Source organism: Euleptes europaea, chromosome 1, assembly GCF_029931775.1.
Source record: "Euleptes europaea isolate rEulEur1 chromosome 1, rEulEur1.hap1, whole genome shotgun sequence".
NCBI lineage: Eukaryota > Metazoa > Chordata > Lepidosauria > Squamata > Sphaerodactylidae > Euleptes > Euleptes europaea.
The window spans coordinates 180352780-180372912 of NC_079312.1; the positions used below are offsets into that span (position 1 = coordinate 180352780).

At 48.2% G+C, this 20133-nt stretch overlaps 1 protein-coding gene across 1 annotated transcript; it reads right to left on the reverse strand.

Annotated features, from left to right (window-relative positions):
• Positions 1-6831: 6831 nt before the first annotated feature.
• On the reverse strand, positions 6832-19717 carry CDC37 (cell division cycle 37, HSP90 cochaperone). Its single transcript, XM_056867224.1, has 8 exons — positions 19577-19717; positions 14482-14763; positions 13280-13388; positions 12129-12244; positions 9953-10075; positions 9133-9315; positions 7927-7998; positions 6832-6975 (listed from the first exon to the last, which is right to left on the reverse strand). The coding sequence occupies exons 1-8, from the start codon at positions 19682-19684 to the stop codon at positions 6832-6834; spliced, it is 1137 nt and encodes a 378-aa protein (XP_056723202.1). The 5' UTR covers positions 19685-19717.
• Positions 19718-20133: the final 416 nt, after the last annotated feature.

Consider the following 20133-nt stretch of genomic DNA (forward strand, 5'->3'; position numbering starts at 1 on the left):
TGGCCTAAAGCCAGACGAGGGCAGATGTTTTATCCAGAAATGCCAGCAGTTGTTCCGCCACAACCCACTCAGTCGCCTTGCCCCCAAAAGTGGAGTTCAGGTACAGGTTGGTGATTGCCGACTTCCCTCTCATCCAAGGATTTCTGAAGAAGGGGTCTAATTACAGCTTCTTTGAGCTAGGAAAGAAACATCCTTTGAAAAAGAGGGAACTATGAATAATCTTACCCAAAGGTTTTACCAACCTTTACCTGTCATGATTCTAATACCAAGGATGGGCAAAGATCCAGTATACAGGAAGTGGACTTCACAACATACTTATTCACGCTTTCTATAATCGCCCTACGGATCTCAGCTGTCAACATATCACTTTATAGTAAGCTGATGTTTCTAAAGTTTTCACAATCAGCACGATTGGAAGCATTTCAGAGAAAATGAATAATCAACCATATACATGATTTCCTTCCTTGTACCTACCCACCCACAACTGATTTCTAACTCAAGCAGTACAATCTTTTGCATAGTTACCCAGAAGAAAGCTCCACTGAGTTCAACAGGGCTTACTCCCAAGTAAACACAGGACGGAGAAATCAAGAGGATGTTCTGGTGCATAAGAAAAAGACTATAGGACCTTTATACTCTATTAAAGTGCTATATTTTTAAATCAAGTTGCCTCTTTTTTATCACATCCATATAAAAATACCAAAGACTTTAAAAAAAACCACACAGAGATCTTTCTATTAATTACTGTCTTTTCAGAAGTAATTCCTGATACTAATAAAGAACAGTTCATGAAGGAATGATATTTATAAATCTAGACAAGAGAGAAAACTCCTAAATTGTTCCAAAAAGTACTACTAAAGAAAAATGTTTTTTCACATGCTGCCAGAATGGGTCACCACCTAAGCCCATTTATTCATATCTGGAAGATACTGTGTGCAGCTGGAAGGCGATGTCAATCTTTTTGCTTTTTAACTGAAAAGTAATAATAATTGCAGAAGACTCACATAATTATAAATATACTTGGCAATGAGTACATAAAACAAAACCACAATATTCAAACACTTTCTGCCACTGCTGGGGGCAAACAGCGGAGGAGGTGGTGGTCCTGAGCCACCTAGAAACACGTAGCTGACCTCTTCCAGAAATGAGATTTTGTGCTGGTGGCCTTCCTTTGAGGGACTTCAGAGCAACAGACACCTTCCCCATTTTATCTTCACAACAACCCTGTGAGGTAGGGCAGGCAGAGTGACTGGCCCAAGGTCACCCAGTGAACTTTATCGCTGATAAAGCGACAAATCCAGTTCACCAGATCTGTCCTCAAACTTACTGTTCTCCAGAAATATTTTGATTCTTAGCACTTTACTAAACACCGATTCGCGCGACCTTTCACAGCACTCTCAGGTAGACTGCTACTCTACTTTACAAAAATCAGTTTTGTATTTTTAAAGGGTCTAGCCATCAATCTGCTTTACATAATCCCTTTCCCTGCAAAAAAGTCACTTCATGGCAAGCACCAGCATCACCTGGGGTGGAGTTTTTACTACACGTATCCCACAGACCTTTACTCCGATAGCTGTCTGGCCCTGGCCTTACTATCTGTGTTCTCCCAATATTTATTTAGTTGTGTTCTCCCAATATTTATTATATTTATTGGCACCACTTACAGTCCGCTTTTCTCACTGGGACTCCAGTCGGATTTCATAGAGTGAGTCGACACAATCAATAAGATGGGACCATTCAATAAACAATGCAAAAAACAGTGAAATTTTAGTTATATGCCAGACTATCCAGACATCCAAAACAGCCGATGTCATCTATCGGGTGCATTTTTATCCCTTTCTCCAACACAATAGTATGATGGTCCTCCATTTTATCTTCACAATCACCCCGCGAGGTAGGGTAGCCCGAGAGAGAGAAAGCGGCTGGCACATGGACACTCTTTCCAGCATCTAAAGATCTGACAGGTACACTGCTTCTTAACATGGAAATTCCATTTTTCAGGTATTTAAATTCTGTAATGATTGTGCTTGAGTGACTAGTAGGCCTTAAGCAGGCCCACACTAAAGCACAATGGCCAGAATATTTACTACATTCTCCATTTCCAGGTATTTTAAAAAATAAAATCCTCCTTGTACAAATTTGCCACTTGCTATTAATTTTGTGGATTGCAATATTTTGGTTTGTTGCTGCTGTTGTGTTTGTGGGCTGCAATTGGTTGGTCCGTTGCTGCTTCATTTTTTAAAAAAAGATCCAGATTAGTTCCTTTTTATTTAGTTATTTGTTTGTTTAAAACATTTCTATGGTGGGCTCCCCGAGGCATTTTCAAGGATGGGGACGACGGAACTAGATGGCTTAGCCACATCTCAATTTTATTAGTCTATAAAATATACTTTTATATATGCACACACACATATACATACATACTTTAATAAAACTGAGAAGTGGCTAAGCCATATATACATACATACATATATGCACACACACACACATATATATATATAATATACACACACACATATACGTGTGTGTATATATGCGTGTGGATGTATATAAATTTGCAAGATCTGAGCAAGGCTGTCAAAGCCAGGACATTTGGAGGACTTTCATTCATAGGGTCGCCATGAGTCGGAAGTGACTTGACGGCACTTAACACACACACACACACATATATAAAATTATATTTTATAGACTTTAATAAAATTGAGAAGTGACGAAGCCATATATGAGTGTGTGTGTGAAGTGCCTTCAAGTCACAGGCGACTTATGGCGACCCCTTTTTGGGGGTTTTTCATGGCAAGAGACTAACAGAGGTGGTTTGCCAGTGCCTTCCTCTGCACAGCAACCCTGGACTTCCTGGGTGGTCTCCCATCCAAGTACTAACCAGGGCTGACCCTGCTTAGCTTCTGAGATCTGATGAGATCAGGCTCGCCTGGGCCATCCAGGTCAGGGCAAGCCATATATATACACACACACACATATATGAAATTATATTTTATAGACTTTAATAAAATTGAGAAGTGGCTAAGCAGTGAAATTTATAGACTTTAATAAAATTGAGAAGTGGCTAAGCCATATATACATATATGTGTGTGTGTCCCCATACTGACTTGGACGCCCGGGGGGGGGACGGACGGACGTTGACCAACTCGGAGGCCATGTTGGCTTGAGCGGGACACAAATCGATCAGTCAGCCAATCAATCGACCATGGGGTTTAACCCTTTACCTTCCTCCCCAGTCCTCCCCGCCCCCGGCGCGGCCGCTTCCACGCTCCCCCCCCTCCCCTAAACAGCCCCAGCCCCGTCCCCGCAGCGCCCACTCCCCCGGCCGCGGCCTACCTGGCAGGGCTGGCCGTGGAGGGCAGGCGGAAGCGCCTCCGCGTCGACACCTCCCCGCCGTCTGAGCCTGGCCCGAGCCCCCTCAGCCCCGGCCGGCCGAGAGGCCGCTCCCCATTGGCTCCATGAGACGCCTTCGCCCATTGGCTCGCCGCCGCGCCTCGCCATTGGGCGGAAGGAGGAAGGGGGCGTGGAGAGGACGCCGAGAAGAGGATTGGCTCTCGCGAAGGGCTGCGCGCGCAGCCAGGCTGGGGGACCCTGTTCCGCTGCTCCGCACGCCTGCTTCTCTCAGAGGAAGGTTGCCAACCTCCAGGTGGAGGCGGGAGGTCTCCCGGAATGGCAGCCAGTTTCTATACGGCAGAGATCAGTCTCCCTGGGGTTTAAAAAAGAGCTTTGACTCTCCAAAGCGTACAACTTGGTCTCTGGAGCCTGGATATCTGCCAAAATCATAACTTATAGGGCTGCCAGGTCTGTCTTCGCCACCGGCGGAACGTTTTTGGGGCGGAACCTGAGGAGGGCGGGGTTAGGGGAGGGACTTCAGTGCCATAGAGTCCAATTGCCAAAGTGGCTATTTTCTCCAGGTGAACTGATCTCTGTCGACTGGAGATCAGTGGTAATAGCATGAGGTTACCAACCTCCAGGTACTAGCTGGAGATCTGCTATTACAACTTATCTCCAGTCGATAGAGATCAGATCACCCGGAGAAAATGGCCCCTTTGGCAATTGGACTCAATGGCATTGAAGACCCTCCCCTCCCCAAACCCCACCCTCCTCAGGCTCCACCCCAAAAACCTCCTGCTGATGGCAAAGAGGGAACTGGCAACCCTTGGCAATCCTAATAACTTATCTCCAGGTGGCGTTGGCAGGTCCTCTCTGGCCACCAGTGGAGGATGGGGGGTTAGGGTAGCCAGATCTAGTTTAGGAAACTCCTGGAGATTTTGGGATGGAGCCTGGGATGCACAGGGACCTCAGTAGAGCATAACGCCTTAGAAGCATCCATTTTCTCCAGGGGAAATGCTATCTGTAGCCTGGAGCTGGAATTCCAGGGGATCCCATTGCAGTCATACTGGCTTGTGGCTTCACAGAGGCCGCAGAGCAGCCATTGGTCTTGATGGGCCTTGGGTCTCATCCAACAGGGCTCTACTTATGCTCTTCAGAAATGAAGGGTCTCATGTAGGGTTGCCAGCTCTGGGTTGGGAAATACCTGGAGTCTTTGGGGGGGGGGGGTGGAGCCTAAGGGGGTGGGGTTTGGAGAGGAGAGGGCTATTCATGAGGCTGCTAGTAAAAATGGATACTAGTCATGATGCATACCTATTCTCTCCAGGATCAGAGGAGCATGCTTATTACGTTAGGTGCCTTGGAACATAGGCAGGATAATGCTGCTGCACTTATTTTGTTTGTGGGCTTCCCAGAGGCACCTAGTTGGCCACTGTGCTGGACTTGATGGGCCTTGGTCTGATCCAGCAGGGTTTTTCTTGTGTTCTGTTCGTCTCTTGCTTTGAAAACCCTACAGGGTGGCCATAAATTGACTGCGACTTGACGGTGGTAGAGCATCTGCTTGGCATGCACGAGGTCCCAGGTTCAATCCCCAGCATCTCCAGTTGAAGGGACTAGGCAAGCAGGTGATGTGAATGACCCTGGAGAGCCGCTGCCAGTCTGAGTAGACAATACTGACTTTGATGGACCAAGGGTCTGACTCAGTATAAGGCAGCTTCATGTGTTCACCACCATTATTGGACTGTAGTCTTACCTCACCTCTGCCTCAGATTCACTGAATGGCCTTAGGCCAGCCTTTCAGCACCAGCCCCGCCCCCTCTTGATATATGCGGACAATGCTGACCAACCGGAAAGGGTTGTTGTGATCCTTACATGGAACCACAGAATGTCGAACGTTCAAAAGAAATGCCGACTATGACTATTAGTCACTTTTTCAAAGCCTAGTCAGTCACGCACAGTGCAATCCTAAACGTAATTAGAAGTAAACCCCGCTGTATTCAATTGAGATTACACCCAAGTATGTGTAGGACTGCAGCTTTACACAATGAAGGGGTAAAACAGCAATTACTGAAAGTAAAAATGCTGACATTAAAAGAAAAAAACACATACCCAAAGCCTGCTATAATATAAAAGCACCATAAAACCTACCATCAGGAATGGGTATTTACAGTTGTTTATATTTGCTTTATACAATTAAAATAGCTATTTTTTTAAAAAAACCACAATCAGGTAACCTGAAACAGCAGTTATTTCATTATCCGATTCCCAAATAAATACTGGAATGGAGGGAAAGTGGCACTGCAAACCTTTCCTGCAGGATAACACTCCACGGGGTGGGGGGGGGGGCACCACTGACCAGGCCTCCTTTTAATCAATAATTTGGGTCAGCAATGTACCCATTTTGTAACACAGAGCATGGAAGGGTCCTCAAGGGTCATCTAGTCCAACCGGCTGCACAATGCAGGAAACTCAACTGCCCCCCCCCACTCCTCCAGTGACCCCCTACTCCATGCACAGAGGAAGGCAAAAAAACCCTCCAGGATCCCTGGGCTAATCTGGCCTGCAGGAAAATTCCTTACTGACCCCAAAGTGGCAATCAATCGGCATTTCCCTGGGCATGTAAGGAAGGGCCATGAGCTAAGCACTGGCGCAACCCTCCCTGCCCTCCCTTCTCATGATCTGCCCAAATTCACATAATCAGCGTTGCTGTCAGATGGCCATCTAGCCTCTGCTTAAAAACCGCCAAAGACCCCCCCTTGTAAAAACCTCCCTTCTTTTATGTTATTTAATTTTGTATAATTATGCTCTCCATGAGGATAGTTTCAGGTGGGTAGCCATGTTGGACTGCAGAAGAAGGGCAAGATTCAAGTCCAGTCGCACCTCAAAGACCTATCTGATACCCAAGATCCCTTAACCCCAAGAGCCAGGATCGAATGGGGAACCCTTGCAAAGCGTGTGCTCCGCCTGAGCTTCAGAAACGCCCTCTCCCCGCCACCACACCATGCAGTCAGCCCTGAATGTAGCATAATTGATGGCTTGATTCCATAAGAGAGAAAATGGCACATGTTTCCACTCTTCAGCTATTTCCATCTTTTTATTTGCTCAACAGCATGAACTGGTCATCAAACAAAAAGATATCACAGCGCATTGGTTAACTATGACAACTGACTGGCATTTCGGCGGCGAGACACAGAGGGCGGGAGTGCCGTGACAAGCCCCCGGGCGCCTTCCCCGTGCCACTCGCCCTCCCCTCAGATGGAAACCAGGCCTTCCCCAGGGCTTCCCAGCAACGTAGGTGGGCTCGGGGGGAGAGGGGGTGTTGCGTGTGGTGATGCGGTGAGCAAGACAACCAGTCAGGAAGCAGCTCGCACAATTCATGAAGTGTCTACATTGGTAAAAGCACAGAATCGCTGAACGGTTTGGAGCGAAAGAAAAAAACAAAACAACAGTTGACAGGAGGCTGAAGGGGCAAATCTGCTTCACGGGCAGCCGGCTGCTAGTTCAAGGACCCCCTTTGTCTTCCTGGCTGCTCTCCTTCTTCAGCTCCTGGTAGGACCCTTCGCCTTTCTCGGCGCCTTCTGCCGTGCGGGCGTTTGGCACCCAGAGGCCGGAGTCAATGCAGCGCTGCATGTGATGTTTCGCCTCCTAAAGGGGAACACAAAGCAGAAGCTTCTTCAGAGACAAGCGCACTTGGGAGAGCCCGAGCCAGAATGTAAAGACGGGCTATACCACAACACCACCACTTTTAATGGCACATGTTTGCAAGAAGTACAAAGAAGTACACAGAATATAGAGTGCAAAGCTATGATGAAACAAAGTCAAAATTTGAGTTCTCGGAGCCTCATAGCTAGTTGCAAAAATTTTGCTACCCTGTCTATTGTACTAAAGGAAATCCAACATAGAAAGGCTAAAACATTGCCTAAAACATAGGTAAAAATCCCCTGTGCAAGCACCGGGTCATTCCTGACCCATGGGGTAATGTCACATCCCGACGTTTCTTAGGCAGTGTTTACGGGGTGGTTTGCCAGTACCTTCCCCAGTCATCTTCCCTCTACCCCCAGCAAGCTGGGTCCTCATTTTACCAACTTCGGAAGGATGGAATGCTGGGTCAACCTTGAGTCAGCGACATGAAACCAACTTCCGTTTGGATCGAACTCAGGTCGTGAGCAGAGCTTTTGACTGCAGTACTGCAGCTGACCACTCTGCGAGACGGGGCAAAACACTGCCTAACCACGTACCAAATGAATCTCCTATGTATTATAATTCAACCTTTACACCATTATTACTATGCAATTCATTATAACTAATGTACACACACACACACACGTGCATAGGCTGATTGCAGTGTCGTCCGTATAAGGGGAAGCCTCAGCTGCAAAAGAACGATGAAGCTCCAGCAGTAAGGAAACCATTACAAGTTCCATGAAGGATACCTGTATGTCCTCCAACACCACATTTCAGAGGAATCTACTTTCTTCCTATCAGCTTTCTTCACTGTCCAGCTTTCACACCCATACATAGTACGTGCATACATAGCACATGGGACGCCTATCAGAAATTCCAAGGGTGTTACAACCCAACGCCAAGGAGACTCACCGCGGGATCCATTTTGCTGATGGTGTCCTGCAGCATCTGAACATCTTTCACATCAAAGCACTTCTGGAGTTCCTGGGAAAAGGAGACGGGAGCCGTGAGTGGAGGAGCTAACCTCGGAAGGACGACAACCTGCCCCCCAACACCACGATTCAGCACAACTAAGGTCTGGCACTCCGGAGCTATTCAAGAGCACCCCTCGGAGACTGCGAGTCGGGCCGCTGCAGGGGTATCCGTGCAGCTGATTCTCCTATTTCTAGCCTTCACACTGGAGAACCCAAATAAAGGGTTGAAATACACAATGTGTGTATGGTAGGGTGACAAAGAGGAAAGAGAAAAAAAAGAGGAAGAGTTGGCTTTTATACCCCACTTTTTCTCTACCTTTAAGGAGTCTCAAAATGGCCTACAATCGCCTTCCCTTCCCCATCCCACAACAGGCACCTTGTGAGGTAGGTGGGGCTGAGAGAGAGAGTTCTGAGAGAACTGTGACTAGCCCAAGGTCACCCAGCAGGCTTCATGCGGAATCAAACCCATTCTCCAGATTAGAGTCCGCTGCTCATGTGGAGGAGTGGGGAATCAAACCTCGTTCATCAAATTAGAGTCTGCCGCTCTTAACCACTATGCCACGCTGGCTCTATATTCACACCACTGGTTTTATTTAAACTCTTTTGGATTCCCTAAAAGTTCTGTTGTGGTTTCTGTATTATCTTGCTCTTACTATATTGTTTTCTACTTTTCAAATTCCTTTTTCTTTGTGTATTGTTTATGACATACATTGTGAGATACTTTTTTGGGCGGGGAGAGCATTCTAATTTTAGTGACCCTAGACCTACGGATGGCCCAATCTCACCCAATCTCCTCAGATATTGGAAGCTAAGGAGGGTTGATCCTGGTTAGTACTTGCATGGGAGACCCCCCAAGGAACTCCAGGGTTCCTATGCAGAGGTAGGCAATGGCAAACCACCTTCGTTTGTGTTTGGCCTTGAAAACCCTACAAGGTCCCCCTAAACTGGCTGCGACTTTCCACTACAAGCTCTCCGGCATTGTTCGTTGGAGGTCTCATATTATTTGACTGCTTTGTCTTACACTGTTCAATTCACCTCGAGCCTCAGTGAGAAAGAGGAGCTAGAAGGCAAATGAAAGAAACCGACGTGTCCTGAATGAAACTATGAGGGGAGCCGCTTGGCAGCTCTTCCCAGAGGGACTCACAGGCGGGAGGGACTCGTACACTTCCACGGGGTCCAGGCCGCCGGGCCCCAGCCGCTTCTGCTGCTCCTCTTCTTCGTACTCTTTGATGGCCCTCTCGATGCGGGCCTTGGCTCGGCCTCGCACCCGCTCCTTGAAGGACTCCAGCTCCTCAGTGAAGCCCTCCATGTACTGCTGGTCAGCGGTCTGGAGGGAATTTAGGGAGAAGAAGATGCAGCCACAAGGGATTTCAACCAACACCCAGCCCTGAAACAAAGGACTCAAGAGCTGCAACTCTTCCCGAACCACCCCCTTCCCATCCCTCCACACACATGGGGAGGGGCTGTGGCTCAGTGGTAGAGCCTCTGCTTGGCATGCAGAAGGTCCCAGGTTCAATCCCCGGCATCTCCAGTTAAAGGGACTAGGCAAGTAGGTGATGTGAAGGACCTCTGCCTGAGACCTTGGAGAGCCGCTGCAGGTCTGAATAGACAGACTGGTTAGTACTTAGATGGGAGACCACCAAGGAAGTCCAAGGTGGCTACACAGAGGCAGGAAATGGCAAACCACCTCTGAATGTCTCTTGCCTTGACCTGGACAGCCCGGGCTAGCCCAATCTCATCAGATCTTGGAAGCTAAGCAGGGTCAGCCCTGGTTAGTACTTAGATGTGAGACCACCGTGGAAGCCCAGGGTTGCTACGCAGAGGCAGGCAACAGAAAAACCACCTCTGAGAACCACCTTGAGAACCCTACGGGGTCACCCTGAGTCTGCTGCGACTTGACGGCACTTCCCACCGCCCCCCATTCCAGGGAAGAATGTTTCCCTTACCCGGGACGGCTGGCTCACCTTGATTTTGGTGAAGAACTGCCTGAAACAGGCTCGAGGGTCGACCTTGAGGCTCTTGGCCAGCTCCAGGATGAACTGCGTCACGATGGTCTGATGGGCCACCTGTTCCATCAGCGCGTGTTTCTGGGAAAGGTGACAGAAAGGCAACAGTTAAGAAGAGGAAGAGGAACAGGAAAAGCTGGTTTTTATATGCCGACTTTCTCTACCACTTAAGGGAGAATCAAACTGGCTTCCAATCACCTTCCCTCCCCCTCCCCAAAACAGACACCCTGAGAGGTAAGGGGGGGCTGAGAGAGCTGTGACTAGCCCAAGGTCGCACAGCTGGCTTCGTGTGCAGGAGTGGGGAAACAAATCCAGTCCACCGGATTAGCCTCTGCCACTCATGTGGAGGAGTGGGGAATCGAACCCGGTTCTCCAGATTAGAGACCACCGCTCCGACCCACCGCTCTTAACCACTACACACACTCCACACCTCCACAGCATGCTTGGCTTGCGAACGTACCTGGCCTAGAAGCAGGCAGGTATGTTCACAAATGAACATACCTCTACAGATGTAAAGCTCTGGGCAGGGGAAAAAGAATTAGAAAAAACGGAGGAGGGGGGAATGGTCAGTGTACATCCCCTCCTTTTCCAGTTTACCTGACAGAAAAATGGGGCAATTAAGAGGAGCACTGGAAAAGTCCTTACTGCAAATTTTGTTTTCTAATTTCAACAGTAAGTTAGATAATGGGAAAAATTAAGGTACACATGCTACGGTAGTATAGAGTGGGACGGTATGCAGCTTCCTCGAGAACTGGGCGTATTTACAACTTTGCTTACAGAAACGATGGCATTTTATCCTTTTAAATTCCATCAATATGCTAATTAGTACCGCTTTAGATGCTAATGCTGTTAAAGCAGCAAAATAAAGTTTAGGACTGATAGGAGAGAAACATTGACTGTATTTCAACCTCCCTCCAAAATTGTTTTTTACCAAAAAAAGACAGGGGAAAGACCAGCCACCTCCTCCCACAAGGATTTACAATTTCTAGAATGTTCATGCCTCTACGCCCCCCTAAAACCACTCTGTGCCTTTGTTTCTCTTCTCAGCTTCTGCTTCCTTGAGAGCATGGGCACAGCGAGACCAACCGGCCCAGAGCTGTGACAAACACCCGACTGCAGCCCCCCTTTCTGACCTCCCTCCCCACTTCCAGCTGCCAAAACTGAGCCAAACGCCAGCCCTGCCTGTCAACAAATCTCTGAAGACAGCTCCTCCCTCCGGGCACGCAGCTGGCTGCAAGACAGCACCCACTGACTCAGCAAGACCCAACTGCTACAACTCCTCTGAAGCAGGGGCTGGCAGCTCGTTCTGCACAGAATTTATGATTTGCACAGTGGCTGCTGCAGGCGCAAGAACCCGTCTGCCGAGGAAATGCGCTGCTAGTCATTTTTAAGAGCGATGTGATCTTGGCCAGGCTAGCCAGATCTCAGAAGCGAAGTATGGTCAGCCCTGGTTACTATCTGGATGGGGGACCGCTAAGGAAGTCCAGGGGTTGCTCCACAGAGGCAGGCAATGGCAAACCGCCTCTGAACATCTCTTGCCTTGACCTGGATGGCTTTGGCTAGGCAGATCCCAGAAGCTAAGCAGGGTCAGCGCTGGTTAGTGCTTGGATGGGAGACCACCGAGGAAGTCCCAGGTTGCTACACAGAGGCAGGAAATGGCAAAGCATGCACATAATGTTCAACCCAGTGTTCAAACTCATTATTTGTACCCTTGGTCATAAGATGGGTTCCCATAAATATGGGGAAAGAGAGGCCCTTCAGAATTTATCTTGTGCAAGCAACGTTTCTTAGGATGCTTTCACATGTGCTGAATAATGCACTTCAGCAATTGTTTGCAACTGGATTTTGCTGTTTCACACAGTAAAATCCAGTTGCAAAGTACACTGAAAGTGGATTCAAAGCGCATTGTTCTCTGTGTGTGAAAGCTCGCTTATTAGACACAAACGTTAGTCCTGATCCATACCTTCATAGTTAAAGCTAGAAATGTATTAATGGATAGCTCAGTGATTACACAGAAGTTGATGGGGTCCACATATCTCATCTCTGCACTGGCGCTTTCTGGAGCTCAACAGCTCCCTGTCCTTTTCCACACCCTTTAGAGAGTCTCTGAGTCTTCTGCACACTTCTCGCTCACCTCTTCCACTTCCAGATCGATACACCAGATGACTAAGTAATTGGCTGTCTCCTCGCACACGAGATGCGGGTTGTCAGACAGGTACTTCTGGCTGTCGTCCCAGCGGCGTAGCATCCCTTTGAAACAAGGAAGAGACCAACATCAAACCCCGTTTGCTCTCGCAGGATCCAAACTTTGGCACCAGGAATCTGACACAGTACAGACAGCCCTAGGGCTGTGACTGGACATGAAGTGATATTTTCACCCCTGCTGAATAGTGCACTTTCAAGCCACTTCCGACGCACTTTGCAGCTGGATTTCAGTGTGCGAAACACCAAAATCCACTTGCAAATGATCGCTGGCGTGCATTGCAAGTGGGCTGAAAGTACATTGGTCCATTCACACACACACACACACAAGATACGTTATATGGACAGTGTTTTTTAACAAACCTTATCCGCCACAGTAGCATCTCTCCCTACAGGGACAAACTGGGTGCCAAAGTCAGAACTAGAGGAATCACAGCATGCTGGAATGTTTTAATTTTTGTAATTAAAAATCTATGCATATTAATTATGTTGGTAGCTGCCCTGAGCCCGGCCTGGCCGGGCGGGGTATAAATAAAAGTTCATTATTATTATTATTATTATTCAGCCTGTGCAAAAGCCCCCAGTGACTTGCATTCAGCAGTGACTGGGATGGATCAAGAGCGGAGTGGGGGAGACATTTTATCTTGAGAATACCCCCAGAGAGCAAGGAAGTGCAGATAACTCAAATATTAAAAACAGAGCAGGACAACAGCAGGGCTGCGCAGATCGGGCCTGCAAACTCACTTATCCACTAAGAACCAGCAAAAGTGGCTCCTGCTTTAGAAAATGAGTTTGATATAACCCGAACATCCAGCAGATGACGTTCAACTAAGATTTGCAAGCTGGGTGCTTCCACACACTATTTTCCCATCTCATCAGATCTCATCAGACCTTGGAAGCTAAGCAGCGACGGCCCTGGCTAGTATTTGTGTCTAAGCTGGCCAAGCTGACCCCAGCTGCGATAAAAAGCTTATAAATTTGGCCAACCATCACGTGACACCACCATCCAGAAATAATTCGTAAACTGAAACGGGAGAGTCGACCGCCCAGAGCCAACACGGGCAAACTCCGCCTCCAGCTTACCAAAGTGTTTGATTTGCTTTTCGTACTTCTCCACAAACGTTTTGTGCTTCTTCTCTTTCTGCTCTTCAGACTCTTCGTCCTGCTGCTCAGACTTGACGTTGAAGACGCTCTAGAGCGACAGTGAGAAGGCCGGTCAGTGCGCGGCTGGGGTCGCCTGGCTAGACGAACCAAGGACTGGCAGGCAAAACACTCCTCAGGCTGGGATCCCTACCCTTGTACCCGCTGAGCTCTAACATCTTATATTTAATAGGGGTCTCCAACCTTTTTGAGCCAATGGGCACCACTCACATCCCGCTTCAAGCAAGGCCCTTTCGGGAGTGGCCCCACAATTATGGAACAACCTAGTCCATAACTGAGGTGAGCCTGGCCCCTTCACTTTCGATCTTCAGGAGGGAGCTGAAGACAGTCTTATTTAGGACTCTGTTTGATTAAAGCAGTCCTAAATTTTGAATACAATTTAGGTGTTAAGTACTCTATTTGATGTATTTTCTTTATATCGTAAGCTGCCTTGAGTTCTGTAAGAAACACGGCTAATAAAGGCTTTAAATGAATAAATCAATAAAATCACCCCCCAAAAAACATCTGAATGCTACAAAAGAAGAAGAGTTGGTTTTTATATGCCGACTTTCTCTACCACTTAAGAGGGACTCAAGCCGGCTTACAATAACCTTCCCTTCCCCTCCCCACAACAGACACCCTGTAAGGCAGGTGGGGCTGAGAGAGCTGTGACTAGCCCAAGGTCACCCAGCTGGCTTCTTCATGTGTAGGAGTGGGGAAACAAATCCAGTTCACCAGATTAGGAGTTGGTTTTTATATGCCGACTTTCTCTACCACTTAAGGGAGACTCAAACCATCTTACAATCACCTTCCCTTCCCCTCCCCACAACAGACGCCCTGTGAGGTAGGTGGGCCTGAGAGAGCTGTGACTAGCCCAAGTTCACCCAGCTGGCTTTGTGTGTAGGAGCGGGGAAACAAATCCAGTTCACCAGATTAGCCTCTGCCGCTCATATGGAGGAGTGGGGAATCAAACCCGGTTCTCCAGATCTGAGTCCACCGCTCCAAGCCACCGCTCTTAACCACTACACCACACTAGCTCCCTAAATCCAAATTCCACAAGTGTGTTACAAAACCTCCACGCCAGTTGCATAATTTGCTTTCGCAGCAGAACATGGGCCCAGCTCAATGCAAGGAGCCTGATTCACCTTACTGAAGCCGTCTTTGCTGAGGGTGTCCACGTTCCAAGGCATGGTCTTCTCCTTCTTCCGGAGCTCCTCGGCTTTCTCTTCCCAGCTCTTCTCTTCTTTCTTGAGCTGCTGCGCTTCGGCCTGCAGCCTCTGCAGCTCGCTCTTGGAACCCTCCGAGCCGGTCAGTTCCAGCTCTTTCATCTTCTTCTGGCACTCGGCTAGTTTCCGCTTGCAGTCCCGGCACCCCTTGTCCACATCCTCCTTCTCCTTCTGGAACTGCTCCATCCTCTCGACCCGGGCCTGGAAAACACCCATTCAGACACAGATGTTCATCTGATCTCCTACTGGATCAGCACAGTCTACCTTAGGGATCCCCAACCTTTTTGAGCCTGCACCTTTGGAATTCTGGCCTGGCACGGTGGGCACAACCACAAAATGGCTGCCACAGGGGCAGAGTCAGCCACAAAATGGCTGCCACAGTTTACCTTCAGGTCACACAATAAAGATCCTTGTGCTCTGGAGGGTAGTATATAAAAACCAACTCCTACTCCTCCTCTCTCCTCACCAAACCCCACCCCCTCAGGCCCCACCCCCAAAATGTCCAGGTGTTTCCCAACCCAGAGCTGGCAACCCTACTTGTCTGGCATCGACCAGAGCCCAGGCTTTTCCCATCGTGGCTCTGGCTCTGAGGAACAGGCTCCTTGAAGAGGTGAGGGGCGGCCCACTCAGAGATCTTCAGGAGGGGCGGCAAGGCCTGCCATTTTGCCAGGGCTTTTGAGGGGGTTTGAATAGCAGGCATCTTTTAAAGGAGGAGAGGAGATCCGCAATTTGCTGTTTTATTTTTGGTTTTAAACTGAAAATGTTTTAACTATTACTGCAGGCCACTCTGAACCATGAGGAAAGGAGGGTCATAAACGTTTTAATAAATAAATCACACACACACAATTCAACATCAGATTTGGAAGCTGTCCTGCCTGCAAATCTGGTGCCAGTGTGGTCCAAAATGTGCGTTTTTCCAGCACCATCACAGTACCCACAGTACCCATTAGGAAAGGTGTAGTACAGCTAGAGATTGGCAGTGCATTTTTGAAAGTGTTGCCCACACAAACGCAACGCTCAGAAACCAACACATGAACATTTTAATCTCTCGAAACACTGCTGAAAAGTCACTACGCTTTCAGAAAAAGGCCTCCGAAGCAAGAGACCGGTACGGAATCGCTGAATGAGGACTAATCAGATCTGATTACAGTCAATGCAGACATAATCAGGATTGTTCGGGGAAAATAAAAGTTTAACTTCAGGAGTCTAGTGACCACAGCAAGAAAAATAGCTGCATTGCCAGCGTAGTCGTCACTCTGTTCTTGTATCAGAAGTATAGAGTCCAGATCGCGCAAAGTGATGGTATCACTTTACTCTGCTCAGGTTAGACCTCACCTAGAGTACTGTGTTCAGTTTTGGGTACCACAATTTAAGAAAGCTGGAACGTGCCCAGAGGAGGGCAACAATGATGGTGAGGGGTCTGGAGACCAAGTCATACAAGGAAAGGTTGAAGGAGCTGGGTATGTTTAGCCTGAAGAGGAGAAGACTGAGAGGGGACATGATAACCATGTTCAAGTACTTGAGGGGCTGTCATATAGAGGATGGTGCCGAGTTGTTTTCTGTTGCCCAAGGTCAGACCAGAACCAACGGGTTGAAATTAAATCAAAAGAGTTTCTGTCGAGACATTAGGAAGAATTTTCTGACAGAGCGGTTCCTCAGTGGAACAGGCTTCCTCGGGAGGTGGTAAGCTCTCCTTCCATGGAGGTTTCTAAGAAGAGGTTAGATGGCCATCTGTCAGCAATGCTGATTCTGTGACCTTAGGCAGATGATGAGAGGGAGGGCATCTTGGCCATCTTCTGGTCACTGGGGGTGTGGGCGGGGAGGTAGTTGTGAATTTCCTGCATTGTGCAGGGGGTTGGACTAGATGACCCTGATGGTCCCTTCCAACTCTATGATTCTATGATCACATACACGTTTGAACTATGCATAGACATGTGTCAGACTTAATGTTGCCCTGTGCATTTCAGCTTTCCCTCTATTTTTCACCCAGCTCTGTTACCATAAATCTCTACCAAACAAGGACAACGCTTCACGAATCCAATGGCAGGCTTCACATAAATGCAGCCCATAATAAAGCTATTAAAGTCTTTAAAATGTCACAGGGCTTTTTATTGTTATGTTCTTTTCAGTAATAGGCTCGGGCTGCAAAATCTACCTACAGGCAGTCAACAGAAATAAGTCGTGCCAGCAAAAGATGAACACGTTCTGCACTTTATCAGTGACTAACTACTCAACCATGTTAAAGTCCTCTCAGGTGAGACTTTGTTAGATGTAAGAGTGGCGCATAAGAGATTACCAAAAGCAAGTTATCAGATGAGCCATGACTGCGTCCGTCTTTTCAGTCACATTTTAGACAATCCCTTTACGAAATGCCTCGGGGGCACAGAAACAAGCGACTGAACATCCTGGGCAGATACTGTGATTTGACAAATTCTCCTAGCCTCTGCGTGGAAGAACAGGCCTCATATTCCTTTCCCGGAGTACAGGAAGGAAAGCCGCCCGCACCAACGTAAGAATGTTAACAGTGGAAGCAGGCAAAGCAAACACAGGCATGGGAGCAAAATGAAGGGGCAGTTCCTGGCAGAGGGGCAACATCAAGTATACGCCAATACAAGGAGAGGCTTCTCTACCATAGCCCCCTCTCAGTTCTCCCCAAACCTCTGCTTTTAACCCTGAGCCCAGGTTTGCAAGCCTGAGAGAGGGAGACACCCCTGCATCCAGTAAGAGAGATGTTTTATGGGTTAATTCATGCAGGCTAAATTCTCCAGCCCACTTAAAAGGAGGTCAAAGCAAGACGATTCTCTCTTTTAACCTCATGGGCTATGAATAGTTTAAGCTGGGGTTTAAGCATGTTTTGCACCATGTTGCCTTTGAAACTGGGAATCACAACCCTCGCTCTTTCCGCTTGTGCTGCTTCTCAGAAATTGGCAAACATGCTGTTTTTGATCTTGGTACAGACAGGGCTGTTAGTCTTCCGAACAGACATCCATATCTCATATCTTCCATAAGAAAAAAAAAAAAAGCGTCTTCATTCATCATTTTGGAAACAAACGTAAATGAAGAAGCCAAATAGTTTCTAGGCAGGCACCATCTACTGTAGTAGGAGGTGGGTTCTGGTTTCTTGTTTGGCTGAACACCAGATGCGCTCACATGGGAAAAAGAGCAAGAATTTCACAGAAAGATTCTTCTGTGGGGGCTGCTGCTCATGAGATAAGATTTGGCAAACTCTCATGTCTTGTTTCTGAAAGGTCTCCAAGTTCTTGGGTGTCTTTTGTCTGTTGCCAGCATGCAAAACATCACATTTCAAGAAAAAGATTAACAGGACGCATTATTTTAGTTTTTCTCACATGTGTTTATAACATATGTCGATGAACAACACGTTAAGAATGTGGTCAGAAGTAATTCCATCTGTAGCACTATGTTGCAGCATGCCTGGACAGCACATTGATTTATTGGGCACCAATGTTAAGCCTTTCAGATTACTATAGAATTTTACTAAGATAACAATCAGCTTTTTAACTTATTACACTTAAATAGCCCATTGTGAAGGACTGGCCCTGTGTGGACACTCAAATCCAAACAAAGGAGCCAGCCACAACTTTTTCATTTGGTTCTGCAAACCCGGGGGAATCCCCAGATTTGCAGTGGGGGGAGGTTTGACTTTTTTGGGGGAGGCGTGAACTTATTTACAAATGAACAATTGGATCAAGGTTTGTTTCTTAACTCTCTATGTTTATTTTATAACAAAGAAGAATAGGAATAAGAATTGGATTTTATATGCTGACTTTCTCTACCCCTTAAGGGAGACTCAAACCGGCTTACAATCACCTTCCCTTCCCCACAACAGACACCCTGTGAGGTAGGTGAGGCTGAGAGAGCTCTTAATAGAGCTGTGACTAGCCCAAGGTCACCCAGCTGGCTTCATGTATAGGAGTAGGGAATTGAACCCAGTTCTCCAGATTAGCCTCTGCCGCTCATGTGGAGGAGTGGGGAATCAAACCCTGCTCTCCGGATCAGACTCCACTTCTCCAAACCACCGCTCTTAACCACTACACCACACTGGCTCTTTTACACAAAAGTATTCAAATAGGACTCCCCCACAAAACACCAACAGACATGGCCCAGGCCTACCTTCCCAACCCCCCCACCGCCTCTGCAGTCCAGTCCAAGTCTGCCAAATTTTATGGTATGTATTTTTAAACTGATTGTCTACTTTGGTCGGTAGCCACCCTGAGCCTGACTGTAGTCAGGAAAGGGAGGAATATAAATCTAATAAAACAAAAATCTAATAAAATAAATAATCTAATAAATAAAATGCATCTAATAAAATGAAGATAAACAAAATACAGGTTGGGGAATTCCTGGAGATTTGGGGAAGGTTGGGACTTGGGGAGGGTCTAATGCCCTAGAGCCCACCCTCCAAAGCAAACTCCACACTTTTCGCTCCCAACTGCCAAATTTTGAACTATTAAAACTTGCAAAAATTAGAATGGAAATTTTTTTACTAAACGTTGCTATACTTTTAGAGATATGAAGATGTTTAAGTTAATTCTTGCGATGCGTTTTAATATTTTACATTTTAATACCATCAGTCTTTTATCTAATTTTGTAATTTATATTAGGTTTTGCAGTTCTATTAAGCCAGATCCCTTTATGCATCGACTTCTGGCTGGTCAAACAGGCCGCATCAATAAATACGACACCCCCCCCCTCCAAAGCAGCCATTCCCTCCAGAGGAACTGACCTTTGGAGGCCAAGCCGTGGAAGATCTCCAGGGGGGCCCTGGAGGTTGGCAACCCTGGCAGCCCTCCCCACGGCACGCCAGGCTAAGCCAGAGACGCAGGAAGCACGAAACAATCTAGCGGGGGGAGCAGCCTGCATCCTGGGGTGGGGGGGGGAGAGGAAAGACTGCACCGGGCGAGTTCCTGCCTGCCGGGTCCCCCCCCCACTTCCCGAGGGGCGGGGCTTCGGCCGCGGGTGGCGCCGCCCCCTTTTCCTCCCCCCCCTCCCACACCTGGTGGCGCCATCGGAAGAGGCTGGGCGTGTCGATGTTGGGGTGCGTGTCGTCCTCATCGTCGGACACCTCGATGTGGTCCCAGATGCTGTAGTCCAACACGGCCATGCCGCCGCCTGAGACGACGACGACGCCGCCACCACCGCCTCGCGGCCTTCGCCGGCGCCTCAAACGCACTTCCGCTTCCGGGGTCAGCCCCGGTAGGCCCGACCCCTGGACGCGGCCAACAGGGAGCTAGGTTCTGCGCAGGCGTCCCGACGGGCCGAACGTACGCATGCGCTCCTTCAGCCGCCCCCTGGCCGGCTCTGCGCAGGCGTCTTCTTAGCCGCCTGCTGGCCGGCTCTGCGCAGGCGTCCCTTCAGCCGCCTGCTGGCTGGCTCTGCGCATGCGTCACAGCTGCCTCTTGCTACTACCGGGTGCTCCACGTGGGGGGAATGGAAATGGGCAGCGAGGCGTCATCTGTAGGGTTTCCAGGAGATTTTTGGGGCGGAGCCTGAGGAGGGCGGGGTTTAAGGAGGGGAGGGGCTTCAACGCCATAGAGTCCAATGGCCAAAGCG

What these genes read in the sequence shown, in the direction of transcription:
- CDC37 (XM_056867224.1), bottom strand. Translation starts at nt 19,684, where the DNA reads ATGGCCGTGTTGGACTACAGCATCTGGGACCACATCGAGGTGTCCGAC. An exon ending in TCGATCTGGAAGTGGAAGAG is followed by an intron (nt 10,076 to 12,128) that starts GTGAGCGAGAAG and finishes CACCTTTCCCAG; the next exon opens with AAACACGCGCTGATGGAACA. An exon ending in TGTACGAGTCCCTCCCGCCT is followed by an intron (nt 7,999 to 9,132) that starts GTGAGTCCCTCT and finishes TCCTTTTCCCAG; the next exon opens with GAACTCCAGAAGTGCTTTGA.